We start from the raw sequence: 27,467 nt of genomic DNA on the forward strand, positions 1-27,467 counted from the left end.
CTTGCAATGAATTGCATCCAACTAATCACACCCGATAAATTTGTAAACGAGGCATTTCTAGCTTCTGAAAATTGTCGACTTCTTTACAAAAGTGCTCAAATAAGCAATAAATTTGGGCTTATATGATTTTATTTATTAATACAACTGATATTGTGTATACATACATATAATATATTAATTTAAAATATGAATATCTTGATCCTTTAAATGTTTTACTCACAATAAGCTTTTCAAGCTTGCTTTTGATCCTTTCTCTAAAATCCTGCATTTCCATTTATTTTGTACGTCTCATCTTTCATTCACAATCTCTTTTCCCTTACAGCGCAATTTAAGAGGAACATATGTAAAAATCGAATTTCAATGTGAAAAACATACTAACGAAGAATACTTATGCACAAACAAGTACTGGGAATTCACAAAAACGGATCACAATTACAAAAACGTCTACAGCCTAAATAGAAAATAAAATAATTGGAAAAATATCTTATTGATCACCAATTAAAGCACCACAGTTAAATTATAAAAATCATAAAACTACGACTGTCTCAATTATACTGCTTGAGCTCATGTAACACCAATAACATATGGGACTCCAGTGTAAATATTTCCGGGGTAACATCTTTGTTCATATCGCGAAAAATTGAGTCAAATTCATTCCGTGTGCGAGAGATTACATTTTTTTTTGTAAAGAGCTGAAGCCGTGAACTAGCCTTGTAACCATTTGTACTCGGAACACACACACACACACATCGCATAAAGATAGTGGAATGCAAAAGGGGTGAAACATCTCAGCTGAGCAATTTTAGTCTCTGGTGTGCTTGCGTCGCTCCCAAGCCAGTTGCATTGACCAGATGCTGAGCGGACGCATGTAACCGATGGCTCGGTAGGTCCTTTCAGCGTACAATGCCTCAGGAGTTTCAAAGTTTAATCCGATTCGCTCGGACATGGTCTGGTACAGCCCGCCCGCAGTTGCAAAGCCCTCCTCGAACATCCCCTCGTGGATCATGAGCGCCGCTAGGCCGTATGTCACGCCCGTCCAAGCCTCCTCACTCTGGATTGTTGTCCAATCCGGATGACCGTCCTTATCTGGCACGGGATTCTGGATATATCCATTCACAGCGCCCAAATTACCGTTGCAAAAGCGCTTCACGTTGTTCTCAAAGATCACTTTGAGAGCCGAGCGCACGTTCTCCTTGGGGAAGAGCTCGTAATCAAAACCGCAGCTCTTCATGTACCAATGGCCGCACAGTTGATCAGACATCACGGTGTCCTTGTTGGCTGGCGCTGTGTCGAACTTATAGAACGACCCATTCCACAGCTTATCTTCGAAAGATCGCTTCCCTTTCTCCAGGATGTCCGTGTACTTGACGCACTCCTCCGGTTGGTCCATCTTATTAGCCATTATGGCCATGCAGTGAAGACTAGCCAGCCAAAGACTTCCGCAATAAGAGCTGAAAAAAGAAATAACCGCATTGGAAATGTAGTCTTTATCCGATTTATTCATTATTTAAATACTTTAAAAGCAATATAAATCTAGATCTCACCTCGGTCCATCCATGACCCAGGAGTCATAGGTCTGATCAGGAAACTTGCTATTCTCTATCAGCCCGTCATCATCGTGATCCCACTCGAGAGACTTGGCCATGACAGCCTTGCAGGCCGGATACATAGCCTTTAGATACACCATCGCGTCCATCAGGTACACCTTTCCATTCGTCTCGTTGATGTACATTGAGGCCGATTTGCGATTGGCTTTGTCGTCCGGCGACAAGCGATGCTTATTGTCTAGCGTGTACATCTCGAACAGGCTATCCTTATCGATGAACTCAATTGAGCTGAATTTGCTGGCATTCTCCGCATTCGCTTGAGCCAACTGGCTCAACACATGATAATCCCTGAACACTTGCAACACAAACTTAGTGTTGAGATCCTTCCACTCCGCCACATCGTGAATGGGATAGGAGTTAGGCAGAATATACGGTTCCTCGCATGGATCGCCCAGATCATGCGGCACGCTGTCTTTCGCCTTGCGACAGCTGATTTTGCCATCATAGAGACACTTCCGTGGCTCCCCGACCTCAGCAAAGATGCTATCGCGGAAGTCATACTGCAGACTCACTTGAAGATTAGGCCACAGATTAGCAATAGCATGAGAGGCATAGAAGTGCACATCGTAAGTGTTGAACATGCGGTATTCATGGCCTTCAAGATAAGCAAATCGTCCATAAGCCAATCGAGGATCGTCATAGGCCAAGTCATCCTTAGGATCAATGGTGAACCAACAAGTTCCGCCGTCAGAAATGAAGTATAATTCATTGAAGATGGCACTCTTGTACCAATCAGGAAGATCTCTGCAAACACGAAAAGATCATTAACATGTTTCTGTAAATTGTTCAAGCAAAAATATGTGTAACTCACGGATCCTCCAGAATTGGCCTCTGCCAGGCATCAATCTGCTGCTCCCACTTGAGGTAATTCACAAATGCATAGTCAGCGATTCGCGGTCCTCCTTCGCCGGAGTTGCCAAAATGTTTTGTATAATAGCGCGAGTATTTCTTCAATTTCTTCCCGAAATTCACTATCGGCATGTCCCATGCCAAACAAAATTCCACCTCTCCAGACGAATCGGGTTTCACGGTGATTTGCCCACTCACTGCCACTCCGACGTCCTTCCCTTTCAGATTCTCATCCACGGACTTGTCCGTGAGCTTTCCGGTGTCCCTTAAATCACTCCACAGTTTCTCACCACTGCCATTCGGATCGAACTTGTGGCATCGTGAGATTGTCACATCGCCAGCGTTTTTGCACGCCAAATTATATGTGCACTCCATGCCGGCGATTGTCTGCTTTATAGCTACACCTTTAGCTGTGCCCTCACCAAATGGGAAAGTCGTGGGATTGCCTGGAAAATGGACATAAAAAAGGATAAATTTCAGTACCGAATAAAATTTGATCGGTTTCAAACTCACCTTCAGCATCTTGCTTTTTTGTTCCCGTGCCATTCTTAAACGTGAACGTGATGGAGACCTTTCGCTCCTTATCACAGGTGTTCTCCACGCTCCACACAAACACCGCACACGGCAGAGATGAATCTTTGTAGTCATGGGGAATAACCGGTGATACTTGGCGCCCGATGAGTCTCACGCCGTGTTCAGACAAGTCAATTTCACTCCAGGAGCGCGGATAGAGAGCCGTGTAGTGACACTTCGTGGCATCCAAATTGCTCTCCCACGCACTCAATGGATTCTTTGGTCGGCTGCAATTTATCGGGGGTGTTTTACACACATCTCTTCATTGTTAATCACAGTGTTAGCAAAGCAATTTATAGAACATTTTTTTCGTTTGTTAGTCAGAAGCAAAAATTGTGCGCAGCATGCAAAGAAGCACGAAAGAAAATCAATTACGCTCAGCAATTTGGAAAAAAAGGGTCCAAAGTAAACTTACTTGTACGTTGAGAGGAGACTCTGAAAGATTGTCTGATCATTCTCATCGCGAATCGTGACAAAAAACTGATCCGCCACAACAGTGTTGTATTCATAGAGTCCTGGCTTCATGCTGAATCGGCAAAACTCCCCACTGAAACCCCGTCCGATCGTTCCGGCGCCAATTCCTCCTATCGGTGTCCCTATAACAAATTTTATATTTAGAAAATAAATTGAAAAGATATGTACTTAACAGATTCAAGAAATAGAAGAAACTGGTATTATTCTAGTTACGAATATAAATGGATAGACTATATACCATAAATACACTTGGCATTCTGCATGTCGTAGTAATCCATTAAGCACTGCCGGCCTTCTCTGGTCACTTTCCAATAATAGGACAAATACCTGTCGAGAGACACGGTATCAATTAGATTGTGTATTTTTATCAAAAACTTTCTCAGCCGCTCAGCAATGATGATTTATTAGGGAAATTGCCCATTGGCAAATTACTTTTCCCACCCGGAAACACAAAAGGGTGAAATTCGAGACGGAATTCCTCAATAGACTTGTTTGTTCTCCATTCAGTATCTCCTTCTCCAAACAATCTGTTTATGGCTAAGTTGCTTTTCATCCTCTTTCACGGATACAATTTTGATCCACTTCGAGGTTAATGACGCGTCCTTAATTAACATTGTTTTACAGTGTTGCTATGTGAATTGTTAAAGCTGGAGCTCATTAATATTCCAGATTTAACACTGTCCAACAGAGAGAGAGCCTGTATGATCGAAAAACTCAACATCCATTCTGGCACTAAAGCACTCAAACTTTACCTTCTCATCCACGAACAAACATATGGCCAGATATTTCCTTAATCCCTATCCATTTCCGATATAGGTCAATATATTTCTGAATATAGGTTATTCTGTTATTATTTGTTGTGTGTTTAACAAAAATAGAGTCTCATTTTGAATTCATATTTTAGGTCATGAAATCTTTCTTCTCATAAATTTATCACAAGCTTTGTCTTGTTTTCGGTTTCTGTCAATTTCCACACTGATCCCCAACAAATTTTCTTATCGAGATGATAAGGTATATGTCGTGTAGACAAGAAAGAATTATTGATGGGGAGAAATTCAAGAGTGTCCAAGTAAGAAAAATGTCTGGAAATTGGCCAAATTATCGCCCTCTTCCAAATGTCCACTTTCCTCTTCTTTCCAGCAGCAAAAATAGTGAGGAAATAATAAATTCTCTTTCACTTTTCCTCTCGGCTGTTTTCCTCCGAAAGAGCTTTATAAGAAAATCGATAAGAGTATGTAAATAAAATTCTTTGTTACACTTTGTGGCATACATGGAGATTTGAGATTTGTCTCGAATTGAGAGGCTCCGCAAGGCGGAATTGGCACAGCTCAGCTGATTAGATTGGAGGGGGAAGAATTCCATTTCCTCGCGATCTCGCGAGATGGAATCTTTCGCCGCGCGGAGAGACTTTGACCTCAATTGACACTTTGATTGAATTGTGAACATTGGCGCCGATGATTCGCAAAGGGGCGCGCAAAGGTGGAAAATAGTCAAATATGGGAGATGAGCTGTCCAGAGACGAGTTTCGATTTCCGAGAAGGACGCACGAGCGGCGGGAAGGGAAGTGATGAGGACTGAAATCAATGAACTTACCTGTAAAAGAGGGGCAAAAGTGGGATTGTTTGTCGAAATGAGGGGCGTATGTTCTGGTGTCTCTTCTCCGGGAAAACGTGGTTGAAGCTGAGCTTGAGGCCATAGCTGGGCACCGAGGAATACTGCTTCAGGTCGTACGTCGATTGCACACTCACACAATCCATGACTAGTTCTAGGGACTCTGCTTTTTTTACCCAAAAATATCACCAAAACTTCCCTTCCGGCACGCAAAAATTCAACCACACCGATTGACAGCCAGCCACCGACTAAAAATACGTACGACGACACGAGTCCACCGATCCGAAGACGCTCAGTCGAGACGCACTTCTCGCTTTTCACACTGGCACACACTGATTTTTGTGTCGTGTTATCTGCTCATTTTCTCCGCGTGTGTCGAAAAGCAGAGCTGGTTTGGGCATTCGGAAAGTTTGCGTGACTGTCGCCTGAGGGTATGCAGACCAGACGGCGGCTCTCCAGGTTTTCCCTCAATTGAAAAGCGTCCAATTAGCGCTGTATGAAATATTCCTTCAGCAAATTTGTGGTTTTCTTCTAGAGGAAATTTATCCAATATATATTATATGATTCTATGTCAAACCATAGGTCAGATACAGTTTTTCTTCTTCATATTTCTGGCTCATTTCTTTATTAGGATCTTTTGTTAGAAGACGATGAGTATCCTTTGTGGTCAGAAAAAAAAACACCGTATGATTGCTTTATCATTTAAATGCTTTATTTTCATCCTCTTGCAACTTCCGTCGTCAAATAATTACAATTTCCTCGATATAGTGCTACTCTTCTACATCTTCATTTTAAGCCATTTTTGTCCTCTACATTTTATACTCCTTTTTGTAATACTGTTACTTTTGTATCATATATTTTTACTTCGAGACAGATTTGCTATTTAGGCAATTGTATCATCAAAACACCCTTCTATAGAGGATAGAAAAGTGAATTTCTTGCGGAATGATGAGAAAATACAATGATATGTATCCTATTTTAATATATAACTATTTACTTTAGTGCCATTCAAAAGAACAAAGATTCTATTTAAGTATTTTGCGATTCCACCCCACATTTATTCCCTATCTCTGCCTCTATGATTTTCCTTTACGTAAAAAAGCGATATTGAAAACATGAGATTTGTCATAATGAAATGAAAGAGTGCGTAATTCTTACGTCACAGAAATATTTTGTACAAATTCTTCAGAATAGATGCCACCTTAAAATGTAAAATTTAAATATATTAAACTTCTCTCGCTCTTCATATCAAAAATTACATTGTTTATAGAAAATATACGACTGTAAGTATCAAGATAGTGTTCCATTCCAATGCTTCAAAATGAACTCAAGCATTCATTCCATCCCCTTTCTTCACAAAAATTGCAAAACCTGCCCTTTAGTGGTTGTTGTGCTCACTCTTGAGGGTCTTGTACCTCTCCTTGTCATGGTTATTCTCTGGCTGCTCTAGCTCAAAAGACACCATTGACAAGGTGTTCTCATTGAGAACAGGACTAACTTGCAGAAATTTGATGATGTTGGCGTGCCTCTCGAACGGACACCGAACTTGCTTCCATGAGATGAACTCCATTATTTGCTTCGCAAGCTGCCAAAATTTCTCGAAATTGATTTGTCCATTTGGTAAACTGTAATAAAGAGAGAAAAAAAGACTCTTAGACAAAATTAAAGGAAAACGTCTGTCATTCTGATTATTAATTTTATTAACCACAGAGCTTCTTGAAATTACTCTTTCCGGCATCTAAATGAATATATTAAGTATTCAGTTGACAAAATAACATACAATTCAACTCGTATTTCGCGTCAGAATGATTCACAAATCTCAATGAAGTCTCTTGAAACATACACACAACAAACAACAAAACTCTGCAAATGTTGAAGGTCTTTAACATATTCATGGAATAAATTGAATCGAACGACAAACGGTTATTAATTCCCATCCCATGAAGCATCGCACAGATAAATAATCCATCAAAATGCCTCCGGGGGCCAAATTATGAGAATTTTGAGGCTACTTTGCACAGTCCGTTACGCATCAGCAATTTTTCTAGTCTTACAACAGAGTGAGACTGTTTTGAATGGAAGTGTGTGCTTGCATATTATCTCATTTTCTCCGTCGTCATCATCACAGGAAATCTAATACTTCGAAGCTAACATATCAGTTATGAAGTGCAAGAACAGCAATTTTCAACTCACCGATTTGAGCATCCTTGATTGAGAAAGTATAAATCTTTGACTAGTAAACTGAAGAAGGGAATCACGATCCGTTGCCTCTCATCTGTGGTCCCTGAAGATCGCCAAACGGCGGCCTTGAGCGTGGATCTGTAACTGCTGAAATTGCTGCTCGGATCCATTTGATGTTCGAGAATTGAGAACTTGGCCGACTGCACTTTGGCCCATGTCTTCTTCAGTCTTGAAATCGGTGACATATTCAAGCCCGCTACAATTGCCATCAAACTGTTGAAGTTGCCAATGTTGAAGCACTCACGTGCCGCCTCAATCCAGAACTCCATCAAGCGGACGCGCTGCTTCTTCTTCCCATGCTGCAAGAAATCGGAAAGACAAGCACTTTTCAGTGAGAAATTTCACACACAGAGGAAAGAAAAGAAAAACTATACGCTGTTCAATTAAACATGAATAATCTATTGAGAGAAACATCTACTAATTACACGCTGGAAAATTGCATAATGTTGCAAATTTTCAAGAACACCTCACACGGCCAATATTGTTCTTTACCACTTTGTGTTGAGAGTATTAAGAAGGAGGCAAACGATCACTTAACAATTCCTCTCTTCACCCCTTCATTTTCTTACACTCAATTCACTCATATGTAATTTCCATCGACAGTACACAGTATTAATTGATATTTTGCAGCTTTACTCATATGTATCCACAGTGGACAGCTAAAGTATTGGGACACCACAAAATATGATCATTTTTCAATCTCCACATTTATAAAACTTATATCCAAAACAACCTTAATGAAGTTGTTAAACAATTTTTCCCATTTTTCATTAAAAATATTTCTTGAAAATATTTTTCAATCTCTGAAATCTTCTCAGTTTCACGAATATATCAAACTGTCTTGTCAATACAAAAAAAAAAAAATTAATTTATATTGCAGTGAAAATACGAGAAGAGCACAGTAATAAAATAGAAAAGTTGGTGTCCTCATTCTTTTGTTGCTCACTTTGAAGATAACAGAGAAGAAAATTGCATTGCAAAATTAATGATCGTGAAATTGATACACTTTTCTGCGATTAGTCGTATGAAATCATGTTTGCTGGAGGAGATACAAGAATAGATTAACCGCCAATTTGTTGGTCTCACAACATAAAACTTAATAGTTATGAGACTATACAGTGACGCTCAGAAGACTCGCGGAGAAAATATTGTGTGAAACTTCCTGTATAAAAAGCCAGTCATACATTGAATCCAACACTTATTACGGCAATGTTATCAGCGCAAGGCAAATTTGGTAGTTGAAATCTTGACCCCAAGCAATTGACCGATGATTTATTATGACTTTGGCCAGATGGCTCGAGTCAGGGGGTAAACAATTTGTGTTTCTACTCACTCTGACAATGGATGTGGCCACCATGTAACTGAGACGGTTGAACCACTGCACGTAGGATTCGAGATTCCGCGTTTTCTTGGCATCACCGGCACTGCTGCCCGGTGTGCCTGGCACGTGGGCGGAGTGATGAGCCGTCGAGGCATCGGTGGCAGTGAGATTCGGGGGGTTCTCCTTGCTAAAGGCCTGCACAAACTCCTCCGGACCAATGTAGGACAATCTCTCCAGCTCAATGTGCGTGAGCTGATGAGCTAGAACAGTTGGATTGGGACAGATGTCCGTGACATCCTGCACCAGTTGGCACATTTCACTCGGCGTTGTACTCTGTTGCTGTATATCGGTGGTGTGACTCAGCTCCTGTTGTCTCAGCCTCTCCAAAAACTCCTCGTAGCGATCCAACTTCGTGAGGCGCCCCACGAGCGTCTGCACTAGGTTTGTCACATCCCGCCTCAGTCGCGGATCGCATGCAATGCACTTTTGCGTGACCTGCTTCACCATCATCATCATCTGATCATCTCGAAAGTCATAGGGGAAAGTCTCCACCCACTCGGCGATCAGCTGCACAAAGTTCCTCACCACACACATCAGCTTCCCATCGTCCCTTGCCCGGCCCTCCAGCTGGAGCTTCTTCTGCTCCATGTCGCCCAGATGGCACACTTTGGCCAGCAAGTCCACCGGCTTGAGGAAGAGGCGACCGCTCAGGAGGAAGGCAAAGAGAAACTTCTGCTCCGGATAGTAGTCACACGTGGGCACCATGTGCTGAATCAAGGCCTCCAGCGGCGCCGCCACCAGCACACCATCGCGGTACACGAGAACACTGTTGGGTCCCACGTCCTCCTGATTATCCGAGTGTTGGTCCACTGACACCTGAAAGACAAACAGGAAAAATCTGAATATTCACGGGTCTAACATGCTAACCAAAGTGTGATAATTTCTTCTCAATACACAGAGATCATTCCGAAGAGCCACAAACAGTGGCTTCACGAATCACATGATCATCAAGAGATGGGTTTGAGGGTGTGTCAAACCACAGAAATTTTACAATTTCAAAGGTTTGGCAGCAACATTGCAAAATCCTGAAGCACTTGAGCATACATAATTGCTCTGCAAACACTCTCGTGTTGCGTTCAAAAATAAATAAATCTGGGCTAATATTTGAAAACAAATAGGGAAGCAATCTGGTCGTTTCAACCAGAAGATTTATTGCGAAAGATTCAGGATTTCTAACAGAAAAATATGTATTACGTAAGAAAGCTGCTGTGCAGATCGCAGAAATGCAACATGTTTTATTATATTCATTTGCAGAAAAGCCGAGAATTTCATTATTAATTATGCCACGATCGTTCTGTTAAAAAGGACTAATTCCAATTTTCCTGGGAAATAGGCAAACTCTGGTTAGGTCGATTAAGACTAGGTAAATTATCGCAGGCTTTTTTTCTTATTCTATCTAAATCATTATTAATGCCTAAGCAGAATTTGTCTTGTGCCAAGAAAATAAATCTAATCTAATTATTTTGTAAAAGAAATAAATAACGAATAAAAGAACAATAAAGAACGAAGTCAAGGAATTTGACGCTTTTACAAATACCAAGTTGTTTTTTCCCCACTGACCTGCAAGAATTTGCAATGAATTTATAAATAGTCACCCTGAATCACAATGCAGAAATATCAACAGTGGCTTCGAGCCTCGCTTCCAAACATTTAGCTAGCAATGGGGCCCACCTGAGGCGCTGTCTTGATGAAGATCGGCGTTTCTTCGCTGGCTGAGGGGAAATCGTCGTAGCAGGAGGACGAGGGCGTCCTCATGGTGGCCCTTGAGGTGTTGCCATGATGACCAGAGTCGGAGTTGCTGATGGTTGCGGCTGAGGTCGTGCTCCTGCCGTCCGCCGTGAGTTTGCACGAGGACACCGCCGGAATGCTGCAACCACTGCTGGACGGCGTGTCGCCCTGCTTCTGCGTGACCCGAGGCGTTCTCTGGCGTGAGCCCACTGGCTCCCAAACCTCGGTGCAGGAACTGGTGTAGCAGTTACTCTCCTTCTTCTCGCACATCCTCTCGTCCAGGACACGTCCGTCTCGCGCCACGCTAACTTCCTCCGTGTGCACGATGGAGGATTTGATGCTGAGGGAAGTCTCCAGACGCACGGGCTGCCGCAGGATGCCGGCCTGGTAGAGGATTTGGTTGAGGAGGTCACACGGAGGCACCTGGCCCGTACTCAGCGCCGCCCGGATGGCGTCCTGCTCAGAGCCGTCCAGGCGCACGGGAACCCCGTTGATGGTCAGCACCTCCTCCTCGCGCACCGTGGACGTGGTCTCGCAGTCCACAATGACACAATTTTTGCCCAGCACGGCCTCCACCGTCTTGAGAATGTCCTGCTCGTCCATGGCTCAGATGTCGTGACTCATCCTGCTCATCCTCCGGGACCTGCCCCACACCGCCTGCGCGCGGCCACTTCCGCACTCTGCGCAGAAGACACGCACTCGAGTGACCTCGGATCCGCCAAGAAATTGTGTCAATAGCCGCTTCTGCCCCGCCTCGACCGTCTTCTAAGTCGCACACTCCAAGCCACACAAGAAAACAGCCCACAAGCGTTACCAAGCGCGCCACAGACACTTCACAACTATTCCCGAATCACCAACAATTATGCACAGGGGAAACATCATTCGCGAACACAACAGGACAGTCTCTGGCACACACTGGACGAGGAGTCATAACAGTTAGAGTTCAGGAAGAGGGAGATACAGCCACTTTTGGGGAGTGCACAAACATTCACTGCAAAACAAACTGACAGACTGACGAATCGATGAAAATTAGTCGGCGTGGTTTCGCACTTTTCTTCGTAAAACCTTTGAAAATTTCACATGAAATTTTGAAAGATTAAGCAACCCCTAAGTCTAAAAACAGTCTGTTTATAAATATGTGGTGGGTGGAAAATATCTATTTTCCGGGTTCCTACTCTTCTTTTGCACCTCTTTATACAAAATTTCACGAATTTTTCCATGCCATAATGTACATCGATTGTCCACTCATCGAGTGACGCTCACACTTAAATTCACACTATGCCACACCAGAGGGCGCACACTCGTGCATTTGCCATGGACTGTTGGAGCGTTTCCAGAATGTTTTTTTTTTCTCTATCAGCCGTTCATGTTCATAACAATTACGTTCTGCATACCTTAAGGCTGAGGGGCACAGGGAGTGCCAGTTGAATGACTTTTTCATCCAATGTAATTAAATTTTACAGGTAATTTCCTCCTCCCTTTCACTAACATCGAACGCTTTTATGGAAACAGTTGCGCGACATTTTTCTGATAATGTTGCAATTTGTTGGATGTGCAGAGATTAAATAATTTTACCATTTGCTGTGGTCTTCGTCGCTCCACAAGGTGCTTATCCTGGATGATTCGGCAGTGTTGCTTCACTTCCTCCGACAGCTGGTGAATCAAGCGGTGTTGGTGAAGGTGCAGAGGTCCCGAGGGAGTCCCTGAAGTGGTCTGGCTGACACTCTGTGGCTTCCTGGCGGACGTGTGGGCAGCATGACTCTCAGAGCCACTTCCGTCCACCTGAGACTGGGCTTGTGGAAGTCTCCGAGCGGCCGGAGGAGGTGGAATATTGGTGGGTTTCGCCGGGATTGGCGGCCGTCTCTTGTCGCTGGGCTGCAGCATTCTTCACCCGCACATCACTTGATCACCGAAATGTGGGAAAACTCAGAGGGAAAGTCCCGAAAAACGAATTGTGGGAAAATATAAAAGGTTTTCGCGTCAAATGAGGGATTAATTCCTGGTCGACAAACACTCAAGAGACGTAGCCACCCTTCTTTGTTGTGATTTCAGGACGCGTGCGCGACGCAAGAGCAACAAAAAAAAACAACCCCTTTCGCCCAGATTCGACGCATTTTCCAACCCTCCGTGGAAAAACATATTTGAATAAGTCGTTGAGAAACATCGAACCTCGGCTTTGACCGGCATTTTTGTGACCCAGAGAAAGGCAGAAGAATAAAATTGACCGCTTCAATGTGTTTCTTCTTAAGATCACAGTTCTGAATCGACAGAATTTGCATAAATGAGAATTCACCGCGGAGATTGGAGAACATAGCAAAGTGAGGGGTTCATCCACTGAATTATTTTGAGGTAAAGTTTATATTGCAAACTTTTGCTAAACACTTTCTATGAATTTTTCGTGAGAATTTCACACGAAATGGCATGATTAGCGACTTAAATTCTAATTTATCTGCAAAATTCAGCGAGGAAAGGTCATTCTCGTGTATGAAATCACTCATTATTTAGTGTAAATGAAATCTTGTCTCCCTTGTTATACTCCCATCTACTCATCCTCACTTCTTTGTCATGTCTTTTTCGCATTTTAATAAAGATTCTTTAATTTGCAACTCATAAATTTTAATAGTCAAGTTTTTATTACAAGATGAAGAAAATTGACTTCAGAGCAGTTGAATTTATTATAAGGTTTTATCAAACTGAAAATTAACACTGGCTTTTCACCTGAATTAAAATTTCTTTTCATTGCAATGTCTTTTTTGATCAACATGAAAACTTTCAATCTTCATGATAAGCAACCCAAGTTAAAGCCTTCAGGACCCTAATAGAGGACAGTAACACTGATCTTAGACCGCCAGGCAATCTCTAATGATGTAAAACTCTTCTGAGCTCATTAAGGCTTATGAAATTCACCAACGGTAAAGAAATTCCCCTTCTTCCGCGTTAATGACACGCTCGTAAACTTGCTCATAGTAAATCTCAATATTCGAGTGATAGATTTGCAACACACCAATGAGAGAATCTATCTTGTGTGGGTCTTCGCCAAACCAAACAGAGTTTATGTGAAAAGAATTAACAGCAAAGAATGGGAAAAAACGCGCTAGAAACCGTTTGGCTTTGAAATGTGTGTGCAGAATGGAAGAAAAATGCGAAGATGCCGCAACATTGGCAATGTCATCACGAATTCCCTTAAATCAACATTTCGTGTTTGATTATGCGGAACTGTGGTAGAGAGATGAGGAAAACGCGCCGTTAAAAGTAAAAATAACCGTGTGGCATGCAGGGAAAATCGAACAAGTTGTCGAGAAGAAGAATAAAGCAGATTGAAGGTGTTCTTAAACATCCTTCTCTATAGAGGGTTTATCATAAGTTTTATATTTGTAAAATGAAATATCAGTAACACCATTTTTTTCTTACACACCTAATCATTCACTTCACATTGTTGTGGACTCAGTAAATTACATCGACGCATTTCTACATGACATTAAAGTAAATATAGCTTTGTTATTGAATTCTGTGATGAGATAAAGAGACCCCTAATCCTTTGTGATGCTGGCATAATAATCCACAATTTGCTTGTCTCATCATAGAATTCCGTCTAAGATTAGTTCCTTTCCTTATCCATCCTCTGCAATTTTACTTTCCTGACAATTGAGGCACAGAAATTGGCCCCCAGGAGAGGCATATTCGCACATTGCAATTATTCCCTCGCTCCGCATGACGCTGTTTTGTTTGTTGTTCAATGGCAAAACACTCTCCATGGCGCTTCTTCGGCGTGAATCTCAGAGGCGGAGTGACGGGAGAAGAACGGTGAGAGTCGAGAGCAAGAAGTTCATCAGTCACTGGCTCAGTCTGGCGAAGACATTGTCTCAGAGAAGTTGCATTTCTCAGTGCGGAGACGGTTGAAATTTACCGCGGAAAACTCGTTGGACTTTGTGCAAGTGTGAAAGTGTCTCAGGAAAAATGGTGAAGGCACTCTTCAGTTCCCTTATTATCCTACTGATTGGGAGTTTCTTCTCGCTGAATACAGTTTGTGGCATCCCAAATCATTTTTACGGTAATTAAATGTGTCTCTTTATCTTCTTTCAAAGACTCACAATATTCCAATTTGACGACATAGTGTGTAACAGGTTTCAAATGACTTCCCGGCATAGAATAAACCGCAACGAATTTCGTCTGATGGCATATTCAATCTCTGGACAACTTCCTTGCGGTTCTCTCTTCAATGTCTCACATCATTTTCACGGCTTCTTTTGGGAACATCCAGTAATTGAATTGTTAGATGAATGGTTTTCTGAAGAGGAGTGCGCGGGGATTCATGTCTTCATAAAAAAGAGTGGCTCGTAAAACAGCCACCGCGAGTTGCATATGGAAAGTGGGTAGAGAGCAATAGAACAAAGATAATTGCAAATGGGCAGACACACAGTGGTAGCAATTTTATCATAATATTGAGGCTAGATTTCTCATGAATTGGCTCAAACCTGTCCAGGGATCATTCTTCAGGGTCTCGGGGACGATTTATTGGACAGCCGCGTCTCATGCATTTGCAAGTACATTTGAGTCTCTCTGATCTAATTTAGATTGCAGACGTTATACTTTGATAATACTGGACGAACCACTCTTGACCGTTATTGAAAGATGCGCGATTTTGGCCTGCGGCCGCAACTTGTCATCGACAAAAATACTCCTTCCTTCCTGCGTGACCATTAAATCCACTCTTAATACTATTCCACGACTTCTTTGACCATTAAGTATTTATTGACCTGCTTGTGTAGCCGCAAAATGCAAATAAACCGGCAAATTTACGTGCAGCCCCATTGATGGATAAGTGCTCGCTCCATCGCCACTTCAAGGTAAACATTTTTTGCCAAACGCTTTTATCAGTGGTTCAACACTGCAAGTCTGCTTGCGGTGACGCCAATGCAAACACTTTAAAACACTCCAAAAAGTCAGATAACATACTCTCCGACACTGAAGAGCACATCATCGAGTGAAATTTCGAATTTCACGGTTCTATTCCAGCAACAAAACATCTCTCATTAATCTTTTATGCATTGTACCTGGAGTATCTGTAAGTTTGGAGCGCCTCACAAACACCATGGCAATTACAAGTAAGCCTTAATAACCACTTTTTGCGGATTCAACGTAAAAAGACATGTACTGAAAGCGCAGTGCGTGAAATATGGGTAATTCTTCTGTTCTCAGTGACACAGTTAAGTTCTTATGAACAAAACGCTGATGGAGAAGAAAACAGTTTGGTACAATGGTTCTTACGAGATAATACGATGCTGTCTAATCAGCATTTTGGAGAAACTTCTGGGTGGAGATTTATTGCTTCACACTTTGAAGATCATCAATTTTTAGATGGAACTCTTACTTTAATCGCCAAAAGAAAGCAAAACAGACTTTCTAACGCATGATCTGAATAAATGGAGATATTTAAAAAATTCGGGCTCTTCTGAGAGGACGCGTGAAATTTGAATAACAGGATCTTTAACAGAACGCCTCAAACATCTGTTTTCCTCAATAATATTCATATCATTGCTTCAGCTTTTTGGCTTGTCATGTAGACAACATATGTACGTAAATAGAGGTCAATAGACAATAGCGCTATGTTAAGTATGGCTCATGAAAATTATTTGTGACTTTACTAGACATTAATCGATTGATATGAACTAACAGACATTAATCGATTGATATGAATTAGCACTTCACAGAAGACTTTGGATTTGGGATAAAAATGGATGAGAGTTATATTGTTCAATTTATTTACCATAAATATAACTCCATGCTTAAGACGCTCACTGATGATAACAGCTTCCATTTCTGCAAGAATTTCTCTGTGTTCATCGCCATCTAAGGGAACGAGGCACAAAATGAGTTGTAATGGATCGATATGTGCGGCGTGCAAATGTATGCATTTTTCTCGTGCTCTTAACGGTATTGAGTGAAGTTCTGCCACCACCGCGATAGACTGCCAATCTATTGTTCTTGTTGAGTAGCAAGAGTGGTCACAGAGGCAGTAGCTAGACTTTCTCCCATTAATCTGATAACAAATTGCTGTTCACTGCTACCCTGGGTGTCTTGAAGCCATCATCCGTGCTCATGCCACGGTCAATGATAGCAATTACGGCCTTTTAAGCGTGGCAATGTATGGAATTCGCGCACGCAACAGTTGAGGCAGGGACCCCTCTTATGAACCATATTGGTCGCAGCAGGGAAAAGAGCCGCTAGTGTTGCATTGTTGGGCCGCAATGGATGAGGTAATGAAGACAAAGGGATCATTCATTACACCTGAAGGGTCATATACACCGCGCTTCGCGATATCGACAATGGATTATGCGTGCGATTTCTCCCATTCGTCATCCCCCTCGATGATGGCTAATGCCCAGAAGTGAGGTGACTGACCCAGTCCTGACGAGGGTCATGCCTTCTAGACCACATCTCTCAGCTACTGTGGGTCAAAGAGGCGTGTCTCTGCAGATCTCTAAACATATGCAGATCATTATGAGATTGCCAGACAATTTTCGGGTTCGTCAATTTTTTCTGAATGCCTCGTGAGCACGCATTCAAGTCACTTGTTTCACGCTAAATAACCTCATGTGTACAGTATAGCTGAGAAAACCACAGGAAAATTAATCAAATCATCCTCAATCATCTTTGGCATAAGACATCTGCACGAATTCCCTTAACGAGTCATCGCGAATTGAAATATTCTTGTCTGTTTCACAGCAGGTCTGTGCACTAAACGGTCACAGATGAGCATGTAGAACACGAGAAGAGCACCGGAATTTGGCGGAAATTGCTGAGATGGGAATCTTTCAATTCTCTGTGAAGTGGTCATGGCAAACAGTATGCTCTTTATTGTTACATTTCAATTTTAATCTTGGATTATATGTTCGTCATTATTTGTAAGGGAGTGTCAGTACTGTGTTTGAGGAAGTTAAAAGGATTTTCACACAAAAAGAACCCCCAAAATTACAGAAAGTCCTGAGTGTATTCTTGTTTAGCCCTTGACAAGAAACACAATTTATCAAAGCTTTTAGACTCCACTCTGTATTATGATATGCCTCTTTCGCTACGCAGTAAGGAAATGCACAGTTACTCGGTCAAACATCCAAGAGTTTCCTCGTGTACAATAACTTTTTTCACACTTGCGCCAGTCGCAAGATTGGATGGCTCTGAATATTGCATCCCGGTGGGTGTCTCAATCATGACCTGTCCATTGAGACAAATCATGAGTACGCCTTTTGTCTCCCAGTCACGATGGATTTATGCGGTGTTTCCTCGTCAGAAGCGGAAGATTCTACTGCTTTTTTCTGCAACATCATGCGGTGTAATGAGTAAAGAAAATCCCCATCGATATGATAAATCACTGGCCGATTTCGTGCCTCTGACTGATGGGCTTTTCAACGATGCACGCTTTTCCAGCAGTCTCACAAGAAGAAATATTGAAATGGGGACGCATACGATTGGGAAATGGGTTAATCACCTAGCCTAATAGCGAACAACAGCAGCCGGACTAAGTGAAATATTATGCATATAAAAATTCTCAAAGCAGTACAGCGTCAAAGAAATTCTAACTGTGCAGGGGTATTTTGCGCGCTTTGTAGGTAAAAATCATTTGCTCACTTCTTTTGCAATTATCGCTCAAAATACACTTAATTGAGTAACTGGAACGAATCTATAAGTGTCTTCCATTCAACCTTAATGGCTGTGGCAAGCCATTTCTCCGATCCGCTGGTAATGAGCTTCAAATAGAAATTGTGAATAAGATACATTCAATTAGCCGTCAAGTCTGCATTAGAATATCTTAATGGAATTGCCAAGTCGCATTGGACAAACGATCATTTCGTGCACCTGGTGAAAATCAAATTAAACATTCTGATGTGAAGTCTTACAGCGAGTGCCTTTAATAGCATTCTGTAGTTAATAATTGACAACTAGTGTGATGATCAGTGATTTAATATAAAAACACGGACAAAAATTTGATTGCTGCAACAAACGCTATATGAACAACTTTCCCATAATTTCTCAAATATTCTGTACTGCATTCTAACATCATAATATGCAGGAACAACAAAAAAAAACCACCTCAACAAAATTGCAATCCAATTTCACGCCATTAATAATTAGATTATCTGTTTGAGCGCACGCAAGAGATTTTGCTGCAAAGAATTTTCATGATTGAACAATAGTAATCCCCTAGATCATCGTGCAATCTTCTCAAATTAGCACACGAGAGATGGAATTCTTCGTGACTGAGTCAAATCAAATACCTTAAATTAGATGTTTATGTGATGATAGAGAATTTCTGAACAGAACGCCAGCATAGCGAGAGAAAGTCCAATTGCCCAGAAGAGAAAGATCGCCTGAACGTTGTCCATGGTGAACTTCTTGCGGTCCGTGGGATTTTGTGGCATTTCTGGGACAATATAGTGTCCTTTGCGCCACGTCTGCTCAATGCCCGCCTCAATAACACGTCTAAAGTACGTGTTGAGGATTGACCAGAATGGCGATCCCCAGCTCACGATATAAACTGCATGGTCAGGAACTATTGTGTAAAATCATAGAATTCACATTGATAACATTCAGAGATTATCCCTCCATTTCACTCACTCAACGGAGATTTCATAAGATGATACATTGGCTCTCCATTGCGGGCGAATCTCTTGAGGTCGATGTAATGCTGCGCTCTGGACTTCAGCGTGATGAAGGCTTGAGGTGTATTAGCGTCGATCATCCTTATCATGTCACTCTGCGATTTGATCGTGAAATACTTCTCAGGAATTCCTGCATATTCCTCACCCAGAATCGATTTATTTCTGTAAAGCTCCATCAAGCTGACTCTATTGCTTAAGATGCCAACTCTAAACTTGCTGGCCGCAAGTTGATACACCGTGTTGATGTCATCCTCATAAAAGGGCGCAATAAAGATGCTCGTTAGACGACTCACGAAGGCGTTGAGGATCAGGAAGCTGAACATTGACCATGCGATAAAAGAAATGCGATGCGCGTGACGACGGGGCGGAGAGTGAGTGGATGTCCAGAAAAAGACAGAAGTAGTCTCTACAAAAGACGAACTGAAGGCACGAAGTGATCTGCCTCCATCTCTTCTGCTCTGTTTTCTGAACACCGCATTGACGGCCAGAGTGAGGCAATACGAGATGAAGATCAGGATCTTCGACTCGTGGTCAAAGGTTCGTAAGAAATTAAGCGACATGGGAATCGTCTCAGCTTTCGGCACGATAACAACAACCGGATCTTCTAGGAATGGATAGAGACTCTCTACATGGAACGATGGAATAAGGCTGCGAGTGTTGAGAGCAATATCCGCCCTCCGATTAGCAACATCAGCTGCCGCTCCACCCTTAATTACGCCACAAGTTTGATTGAAAAACTCTTCAAAGCTGAAATTGAAAAATAGATTTTACTGAAATATTGCAAAACAATTCAATACATACACAAATCTTAATTTCGTAATATTGATTTTGCGTTTATACACGAACTTATCAATAGCCCCTATTTCCTTCCATTGCGCATTACGATAGAAAATCAATGCAATACAATTAAGTAAATAAGCATTTGTTTTGTCTGTGTTAAAAAAGATTGGGATTTTGAGAAAGTGATTGGGAATCTCAATGAAAAATAACAACAAAAATTTTAATTTCCATTATCTCAAATTTGATTTCAAGATAAATAACAAAAAACACAAAAATAGCAAATACTTTCAAACGTACCCGAATTTTTCAGTTCCATTGGGAGAAATTAGCTCTATAGACGCATTGAGGTAATCTGGGATTTCCTTCCACAGCCTTCCATCAGTTCCTCTCCAGTTTTGCTCTTCAATCTTATCAGAACGACTAACATTGATTGCCTTTGGTTCCAAGTTGAAGAGAGACATTTTAAATGGTTTTCCATAGAGATTACGCATTTTGTCTCTTGGAAAATAATTTTGTGGTTTTCTATAATTAAAGTAACACACTTTTATACAAAAACATACAAAAAATATATTTTCAAGGAAATCTTACTCATTAGTCAAATCGATAAACATATCATCTTTGTAAGGATGATAGGAAAAGGCTAGAGTTTCGTCATTCTTCTCTGGGTTTGTCATCAAAACAACCACTTGAATCATATTAAGTGACCAACAATCTGTGAAAAATCTGCTCAAGTTGTCAAGTATGTCGACACGACTCTCGAAATGATAAGTCTGGATAACAATTGTAAACATTGATCGAGGATTAATTGTGAATTCTTGAAAAATTTTCTGAATGAATTGAAGACACTGTAGAAGATCATCACAAAAAGCCACAGCATCCGTGAAGCATTCTGGCAACCATCTCAGGTACCGCAACTTCTTTGTCACTCTGTAATTCCGGTCAATAATTGACGAGGCGAAAGGGACATTCGTAGCACTACTCAGGAATTTATCTATTCCTGAAGATTCCGCAGAGCTGTTAACGATCACGAGTGTAGTCTTTGACGTGTTGTAATTGAATTGATGAATTTCAATTAACTTCTCCACGAGTGGCACAGAGGAAATTGCCAGCGATGAAAGGAGAACGAATGGTGTTAAATTCATTGCTGATTAACTTCTGGAATCCAACTCTGAAATAGGGCGCGCAATTGGATATCAACGATTACATTGCCATGGCTCACCCGCTTTTCAATTGCACCACTTTATCTAATGCGATTCCGCCTGATGCCAGTGATATGGGCAAGAAATTGAGGGGTATGGCTTAGTAATTATCTTGTCAACCTCTTGCGGCAATGAATCATTCTTCACTGAGGACTCTTGAAACTCTCACTTTCGCGGCTGTGTGGAGAAGCAAGAAAATTTATTAATTCATTTTATAGCCCACATCCACACATAATGGGAGGCAAAGAGGCTCAACTAGAGGAGGAACAGCGTTGGACTTCTTACCATAAGAATTGTCCATAAGCATCCATTAACCGTTTTTACCTCTTCTTCGCTGCTTCATTTTCCTTTTGCATTGAATTGTGCGTATGTTGGTACAGATAATTTTCTCATTTCTCCTCAATATCTTTTACCTCTTCATATTCAATGATGCAATCGTAAAACTGAGGATTCTGATGTTTGCTAGATGATTTATTAATATTAATAGCAAATAAAGTTGTTAGTAATCCTAACTGAATGATTTTACATACAATTTTATTCGAGAACTGGAAAATACCGACAGAGTGACATTCATTACTAAAATTGGCCACCAAAGTTGAGAAGATCCCGACAAATTGAAATATTCTAATGAGACTATTCCTCTTTCTATAGTATACTTTGCATCACAAATTTGCAAATTTTCTCTTTGGGTTAAAGAAAGAACCTCTTCTCGCCATTTCTCACAATGTGTCAGTGGAACTGTAAATTATAATTGAGGGGAGACTCACTCCAAAACTGAACAAGATAAGAGTAATTGTTCAGAGCTGAGAATTGAGTGATCACTATCAGTGTCGTAATTCAATTCACAAGAATCATGACATAATTTCAGTGGTTCTGACTGTTAAACCCATCAATCAAGAAACAACTAAGGAGGCAGTACGTGTCTCTTAGCGTCTTTGCTGGTGCTGAACCCATGGCACAATGGAGACGGTGAAGAAGTGGAGAAAATTCTTCTTGACCACTTCCCAAAACCATTCCCAGAAGACTCAACAAATGACACCTCATTTGAGAACAATAGTGATTCTTCTATTGCATCATAAATTGAGAAGACTTATTGTGCAGAAGGAATTCACTATACGTATAGTCAAAATTGAAGTAACGGACAAGATTCTACCTCTTCTCGCTCATCTAATTGAGATGTACAGCCGTGAGAGTTGAATTAAGAGCATTAAATTGGCGTTGGCGCTATAGCCAAAGAATTGATCAGACACAAGGTGGATATGAATTGCATGGCGTCTCTTCCGCTGATTCACGACCACAATACATAGTATGATGATTATTAGTTTAATCTATGAGTGCAAGGTAAACAGTCATATCTTGAAACTGAAATGCTCATATACGTATAAAATTGAAGTCAGTTTCTAGAGTGCATTTAGTCACTTTCGAATCATGACAGCGATCAAGTTGCTTTTAATATTCGCGCTTGCTGGAGCAGGTGAGAGTCACAAATATATTTATTGGATATGAAAACGCTAATTCCGTGAAACCTTATAGCCAACGCTCTGGAATGCTACCATTGTAAAAGTGAGGAATACGGGAGTAAATGCATTAACAATACTTCTGAATGGCAATTGCTAGAATGTCCTCCTGACATGACAGTGTGCTATATATTTCTACAACGTCAATCAGGTATTAATCCTATTGAATTGTTTTAACAGGACTAATAATAAAACCTATTTCTTGTCAGATAATCATACGATTGGATTAGCTGAAAGAGGGTGCGCTCCAGATATGAACCATTGCAAAAACCTTATAGGGATAGATAAGAGTTATCGAAGTGCTCGCATCGCTCTCAATTGTCACGTTTGCAATCAATCAAAATGCAATTCTAGAAATGCCTTGAATATGAATTCTTCGCAAAGATCATCTTTGAATATCTTCCTGTTTTTGCTACCCATTTTTATGATGTCTAAGATGTTGTGTGGAAAATGATGAATGAAATAAAGACGACAAATTCTCCTTTATCAGTTAGTTTTCTTTGGCGGAACTTTTTATTCAATATAATGTTGATACAATACAATCGCCTATAGTTCACCAAAAATGTAAGTATAAGGATTTGTTGTTTGAATTATAAATGAAAATATTCTGAATGATAGAATTTCATAGAGAAAATACAAAAGTTTAGCAAAATTATGAGTAGGTAATTTTCAATATTTCAAGACTTAAATAACAGAAAAAATCACCTTAATTGTGTCAATAAAAATCTGATTAAAATCCCCTGGACAGTTTTACACGTCACTGTACAAACTTTTCTGTGCTATTTTTGATCAAACTCTCATCATCCTAGCTGACCACTTTATTTTTAGTTGTTACAATCACTCGCGCTTTATTTTAGGATTATAAGCACCAGTTTATTTACAGTTTAATGGTAACGATTTCTCGCTTTAAAACATGCATTATCCCATGAAGATTCTCTTCACAATCATCAAAAGGGACAGGAGAAGTAAAGGGACATTGAGGGAATTTCTCATGGAAGAACTTATGTCCAAAGCACTGATGTTATTGCACTTAGCCACATTGCATATGCCACAGCTTTCATAGTAGCGAAAACTGACGCCTAACGGACCCAAGAGATCCCTGCAGAAATCCAGATTCTCAGCACATCCTCTCTCGGCAATTCCTTCGCTGTCATCTCCTGAAAAGTAAAGTGACACACATTTTATACAGAATTCCCTCCCACCTTCGATTGTAATAGACTTATGTAATACTTGTATTCCGCTGGAGCCTTATAAAGCACGCTTTTTCGGTAGGTGGGCATGTCATTACGGTCCATTGGGAGGTGTCATTCTTAACGCATTTATTCCCGTAATCGTCACTTTTGCAGTAGAAGCAATCCAGGGCACTCGCTGGAAGATTTCATGAGTTATTGACTTGATTAATGAATATTTGACAATTTTTGGCACTCACCCGTTGCAACGAGCAATGTGAAGAGAAACAGCTTGATCACTGACATCATTGAAAAGCACGACTGAAAGCGAGCAGCGTCAAGAGTCAAATGAGATTATTGTGAAAAATCAAGTTTCGAGCGTGGATCCATTTTTGGCTTTCGCCTACTCTTGAGTTTACCTTGCACTTTTCTTTATTACCCGCCGATCATCTCAATAGTATTTATGACATCCATATGAGTGACAGAAGAGGAGGAATATTACATATTTGCTATTTCGGGATCCACTCGTTTCCTGTGTGAATAAACTCTCTTGCCTGATGGTATGTTATCATTTATTTTTAATAGTTTTAATTCTCACTCCGCTCAATCCTTTGGTACTAGCAAGATTATTTATATACATAAATGGTGATTGAGGAATTTTCTCATATTTAAATCTTTGTAGCAATCAGAAGGAAAGGCAACAGAAGTGAGAGAATATTCATCGTGTTCCTTCCTGAAGAATTTATCTCCAAAGCATTAATAATGTTGCATTTCGCTCTGTTGCACACTCCACAACTTTCATAATATTGAAGCTGTCTTCTTGCTCCCAGTTGCCCAAGTAAATCCTTGCAGAAGTTCAAATTTAGAGCGCATCCTCTTTCAGCGAATCCATCCAAATCATACTCTGAAAATTGATCCACAGAAAAATATTGTTCTGCATTCGATTTTAAATCCAATTTTAAGTACCTTTTTCGCGACGAAGTCTTATATAGCACGCTATTTCGTGAGGTTGGCATGTCATCACGGTCCATTGGGAAGTATCATTGATGCATTTATCCCCGTGATCTTCACTCTTGCAATAGTAGCAATCCAAGGCACTGACTGGGAATTTTTACAAACTTTTAGTCCCTTTCATTTCAGCGATTATCATTATTACACTCACCAGCTGCAGCGAAAATCACTAAGAAAACTAACTTGATCACTAGCATAATGTACAAAGCACAACTGAACGTTAATAGAGACAAAAATCAAATGAAATCATTGTGAAAAACTAAGAAACGAGATTCCTTCTTTGGTATCTCGCCTACATACTCAGACAATACTGAGTTCACCTTGCACTTGGATGATCCAATCCAGATCGTCATAAACAATGTATTCAGAAACATTATTGAAATTCTATGTCATTCTGTGAATGTGTTGAGATACTTCTATTACTGTTTCTATGAAAATGAGGAGGCATTTCAAGGCAAATTAATAAAAAGTATGTATTTTGGAGACTTGCCAATGAGTCGGATGAATATTTTATGAACTTGATTTTCAACTATTCTACATAGAACATCATTTTTTCCCACATAAATCAAACTGGTAATGTCTTTCATATTGATTTCTTCAGCTCATTCAGGCCCATAATTATCTTTGAAATCCATATCATTTTATTGCGTCAATCGCTGCACGTTTCAACCCAGAAAAAACCTCAATTGAAACCTAATCTTCCCGCAGTTCATCATATCGATGCCTGTGTTGGAATTACGCTTGCAATGTCATGAATGTGCTTCAGCAGCTAATTTACCAGCATAATTTCTAGCAATAAAATTTACAAGCACAGTAAAAGAAATGAGTAATTCCACAGACTCTTTGGCGGCGTGTTGGAATGACAATAATTTGTTGGATTCTTCCTGTGTGGGAAGATTAATCAAAAAGTCTTCTAACAAATTAGTCGAGGCATTGTCTTTCGCTTCCAGACATTCAATTGACGAGTTCTCACTGGCGGATTACTTCAGTAGATCCGACAATCCGACACCTTGTGGAGCAATTTGACGGATTGCCTCGCAAAAGGGCTCTTTCTATGGTGTCACGAGAAGAAATGATCCACGGGGACGAGAAAGCATTCAATAACATGAAAGGTCTAACGGGAATGTGCCGATGAATAATTCATTCATGTTGTCGCGTCTATGCCTTGAATCACTTCTGAGCCCATTGTCTTGCCAGCCACCAGACACGAAAGTGCAATTAACATTGAACTTCTTTTTCGGTGCACACAGACATCAAATCGCTGTCAGGAGAGCCCAGCTATCGTTCCGTGAATCTCACATGGGAGATCGAAGAGGTGGCCCAACAGGAGCCTTCGCCCTCTGCACCCGCCTTCACTGTCTTCTACTGCGAAATGCAAACCTGGGGCGCTCACAGATGCAAATCGAAGGTGTTTCAGGACAATGAAATTCCCAACTCCCGGCAGCGAAGGCAGTTCTCAATGGTCATCGACAATCTGCGCATGGCCACGAAATACACATTTCACGTGAAAGAGCAGAAGACAGCAGAAACCAGAGGACCATCGCCCAGATCAGATGATTTCAGTGACGAGAACAGCCTAGATGATAAGGCATTTCGCGGACAGACAATCATAATTCCCACTAAAGGATGTGAGTAAAGAATTTATCTTTTTAATTAAGGGATTATTGAAAAATGTGCTCATCTTTCGCATCTTTCAGTTGCCGCTCATGCCACAAAGTGCCTCCCGAACGCTTCTGAAATTGAAGTGGAAACTGGACCCTATTTTGGTGGACGCATCATCGCTGAGGGCAGTGATTGTGGCATTGAAGGAGATATACAGGATCCTCGCTCCAGCTATACAATGCGCATAGATCACGAAAAGTGTGGCAGTCGCGTGAATCAAGAGGACTATACAGTGAAGACGTTGATTACTGTTCAAGAGAACCTCGGAATCTTCACGCACAGCACGCGACGTTTCGTCGTCGTGTGTACATATCAGCCGGAAACACTGACCGTGAGAGCGAGTTTCGCGGTTCCTGGACGCGGAGGAGCCACCGTGATGTCTCCGGAGTGGCACAAAGAGTCCGCAAGGAATGCTAGGGAAAGAAACTTCAAGATGGTGCATCGAAATGAGTTGATCACGAAGGAGAATGATCCCGATCGTGAGGTGGAAGTTGCGAATTTAATCCCTGACAATGATTTCTTCAGTCAAGCGAAGTTTTCTCGTCTAATCGATGATCATGCTAACGACAGGACAGCAGGAGATGAAATGTCATCCGGTCGTGGCTACACAGGCATCGTCATTGCTGTCTCTCTATCATTGATCACAATGGGAAGCCTCATTTACCTCGTGAAGCGCGAATTGAGACAAAAGGAACTGAAGAAGCAATTAACTTTCACCGCTGATAGATTTATGCCATGATGATCGACAAACCATGTAAATATAGTCTTCGCGTCCCGATGCACAACTCCCCAATATGCTCTCTTGTCTTATCAAATGGAAAGCATCTCGCCGCGCTCGACTTCTGTTTGATTCAAGATAACAGGGCATAGGAATTCTCCTCCACAATGCTCCAATGCTCACAATGGGACTCAAAAGTATCGGAAATCTCGTTCAATAGAACGAAAAATTTGAGATTCTCCCAAAACTCCAAAGTCTGATATTCTATACATTTTAAGCAATATGAAATT

The 27,467-nt window shown here is 41.1% G+C and overlaps 5 protein-coding genes across 6 annotated transcripts; 2 read left to right on the top strand and 3 right to left on the bottom strand.

Moving 5' to 3' along the window:
- Positions 1 to 208: 208 nt before the first annotated feature.
- Positions 209 to 5,352, bottom strand: LOC132262738 (non-lysosomal glucosylceramidase). The gene is made up of 7 exons (XM_059762138.1): positions 5,097 to 5,352; positions 3,742 to 3,830; positions 3,445 to 3,625; positions 2,970 to 3,256; positions 2,419 to 2,902; positions 1,545 to 2,351; positions 209 to 1,451 (listed from the first exon to the last, which is right to left on the bottom strand). Exons 1-7 carry the CDS (start codon positions 5,258 to 5,260, stop codon positions 803 to 805), a joined length of 2,661 nt encoding a protein of 886 aa, XP_059618121.1. The 5' UTR covers positions 5,261 to 5,352; the 3' UTR covers positions 209 to 802.
- Positions 5,353 to 5,803: 451 nt separating this feature from the next.
- LOC132262554 (ras-GEF domain-containing family member 1B-like) lies at positions 5,804 to 11,466 on the bottom strand. Its single transcript, XM_059761849.1, has 4 exons — positions 10,408 to 11,466; positions 8,689 to 9,552; positions 7,308 to 7,654; positions 5,804 to 6,739 (listed from the first exon to the last, which is right to left on the bottom strand). The coding sequence occupies exons 1-4, from the start codon at positions 11,065 to 11,067 to the stop codon at positions 6,493 to 6,495; spliced, it is 2,118 nt and encodes a 705-aa protein (XP_059617832.1). The 5' UTR covers positions 11,068 to 11,466; the 3' UTR covers positions 5,804 to 6,492.
- A 2,955-nt stretch (positions 11,467 to 14,421) lies between these two features.
- On the top strand, positions 14,422 to 27,453 carry LOC132263413 (uncharacterized). Its single transcript, XM_059763170.1, has 3 exons — positions 14,422 to 14,515; positions 26,048 to 26,425; positions 26,495 to 27,453. The coding sequence occupies exons 1-3, from the start codon at positions 14,422 to 14,424 to the stop codon at positions 27,196 to 27,198; spliced, it is 1,176 nt and encodes a 391-aa protein (XP_059619153.1). The 3' UTR covers positions 27,199 to 27,453.
- Positions 22,455 to 23,103, top strand: LOC132261542 (uncharacterized). Its single transcript, XM_059760393.1, has 3 exons — positions 22,455 to 22,574; positions 22,634 to 22,768; positions 22,827 to 23,103. The coding sequence occupies exons 1-3, from the start codon at positions 22,529 to 22,531 to the stop codon at positions 23,069 to 23,071; spliced, it is 426 nt and encodes a 141-aa protein (XP_059616376.1). The 5' UTR covers positions 22,455 to 22,528; the 3' UTR covers positions 23,072 to 23,103.
- On the bottom strand, positions 23,228 to 25,134 carry LOC132261541 (uncharacterized). 2 transcript variants are annotated; one of them, XM_059760392.1, is made up of 6 exons: positions 24,949 to 25,134; positions 24,753 to 24,887; positions 24,206 to 24,690; positions 24,047 to 24,107; positions 23,848 to 23,985; positions 23,228 to 23,774 (listed from the first exon to the last, which is right to left on the bottom strand). In XM_059760392.1, the coding sequence occupies exons 4-6, from the start codon at positions 24,093 to 24,095 to the stop codon at positions 23,536 to 23,538; spliced, it is 426 nt and encodes a 141-aa protein (XP_059616375.1). In that variant the 5' UTR covers positions 24,096 to 24,107; positions 24,206 to 24,690; positions 24,753 to 24,887; positions 24,949 to 25,134; the 3' UTR covers positions 23,228 to 23,535. The 2 variants fall into 2 exon arrangements, with proteins under 2 accessions (XP_059616375.1, XP_059616374.1); XM_059760391.1 differs by having other exon boundaries at positions 24,047 to 24,690.
- Positions 27,454 to 27,467: the final 14 nt, after the last annotated feature.

Source organism: Phlebotomus argentipes, unplaced genomic scaffold (genome assembly GCF_947086385.1).
Source record: "Phlebotomus argentipes unplaced genomic scaffold, Phlebotomus argentipes genome assembly contig_15, whole genome shotgun sequence".
NCBI lineage: Eukaryota > Metazoa > Arthropoda > Insecta > Diptera > Psychodidae > Phlebotomus > Phlebotomus argentipes.

Excerpts from the sequence above, each read along its gene's own strand:
- LOC132262738 (XM_059762138.1), bottom strand. The coding sequence starts at position 5,260 with ATGGATTGTGTGAGTGTGCAATCGACGTACGACCTGAAGCAGTATTCC. Across the intron at positions 2,352-2,418 it reads AGGCCAATTCTGGAGGATCC|AGATCTTCCTGATTGGTACA; the intron begins GTGAGTTACACA and ends TCGTGTTTGCAG. Across the intron at positions 1,452-1,544 it reads TGGGTCATGGATGGACCGAG|CTCTTATTGCGGAAGTCTTT; the intron begins GTGAGATCTAGA and ends TTCTTTTTTCAG.
- LOC132262554 (XM_059761849.1), bottom strand. The coding sequence starts at position 11,067 with ATGGACGAGCAGGACATTCTCAAGACGGTGGAGGCCGTGCTGGGCAAA. Across the intron at positions 9,553-10,407 it reads TCATCAAGACAGCGCCTCAG|GTGTCAGTGGACCAACACTC; the intron begins GTGGGCCCCATT and ends TTTGTCTTTCAG. Across the intron at positions 7,655-8,688 it reads TGGCCACATCCATTGTCAGA|CATGGGAAGAAGAAGCAGCG; the intron begins GTGAGTAGAAAC and ends GATTTCTTGCAG.
- LOC132263413 (XM_059763170.1), top strand. The coding sequence starts at position 14,422 with ATGGTGAAGGCACTCTTCAGTTCCCTTATTATCCTACTGATTGGGAGT. Across the intron at positions 14,516-26,047 it reads CATCCCAAATCATTTTTACG|ACATCAAATCGCTGTCAGGA; the intron begins GTAATTAAATGT and ends CGGTGCACACAG. Across the intron at positions 26,426-26,494 it reads CATAATTCCCACTAAAGGAT|TTGCCGCTCATGCCACAAAG; the intron begins GTGAGTAAAGAA and ends CGCATCTTTCAG.
- LOC132261542 (XM_059760393.1), top strand. The coding sequence starts at position 22,529 with ATGACAGCGATCAAGTTGCTTTTAATATTCGCGCTTGCTGGAGCAG. Across the intron at positions 22,575-22,633 it reads ATTCGCGCTTGCTGGAGCAG|CCAACGCTCTGGAATGCTAC; the intron begins GTGAGAGTCACA and ends GAAACCTTATAG. Across the intron at positions 22,769-22,826 it reads ATTTCTACAACGTCAATCAG|ATAATCATACGATTGGATTA; the intron begins GTATTAATCCTA and ends ATTTCTTGTCAG.
- LOC132261541 (XM_059760392.1), bottom strand. The coding sequence starts at position 24,095 with ATGATGTCAGTGATCAAGCTGTTTCTCTTCACATTGCTCGTTGCAACG. Across the intron at positions 23,986-24,046 it reads CACATTGCTCGTTGCAACGG|CGAGTGCCCTGGATTGCTTC; the intron begins GTGAGTGCCAAA and ends GAAATCTTCCAG. Across the intron at positions 23,775-23,847 it reads AAGGCTCCAGCGGAATACAA|GAGATGACAGCGAAGGAATT; the intron begins GTATTACATAAG and ends TTTACTTTTCAG.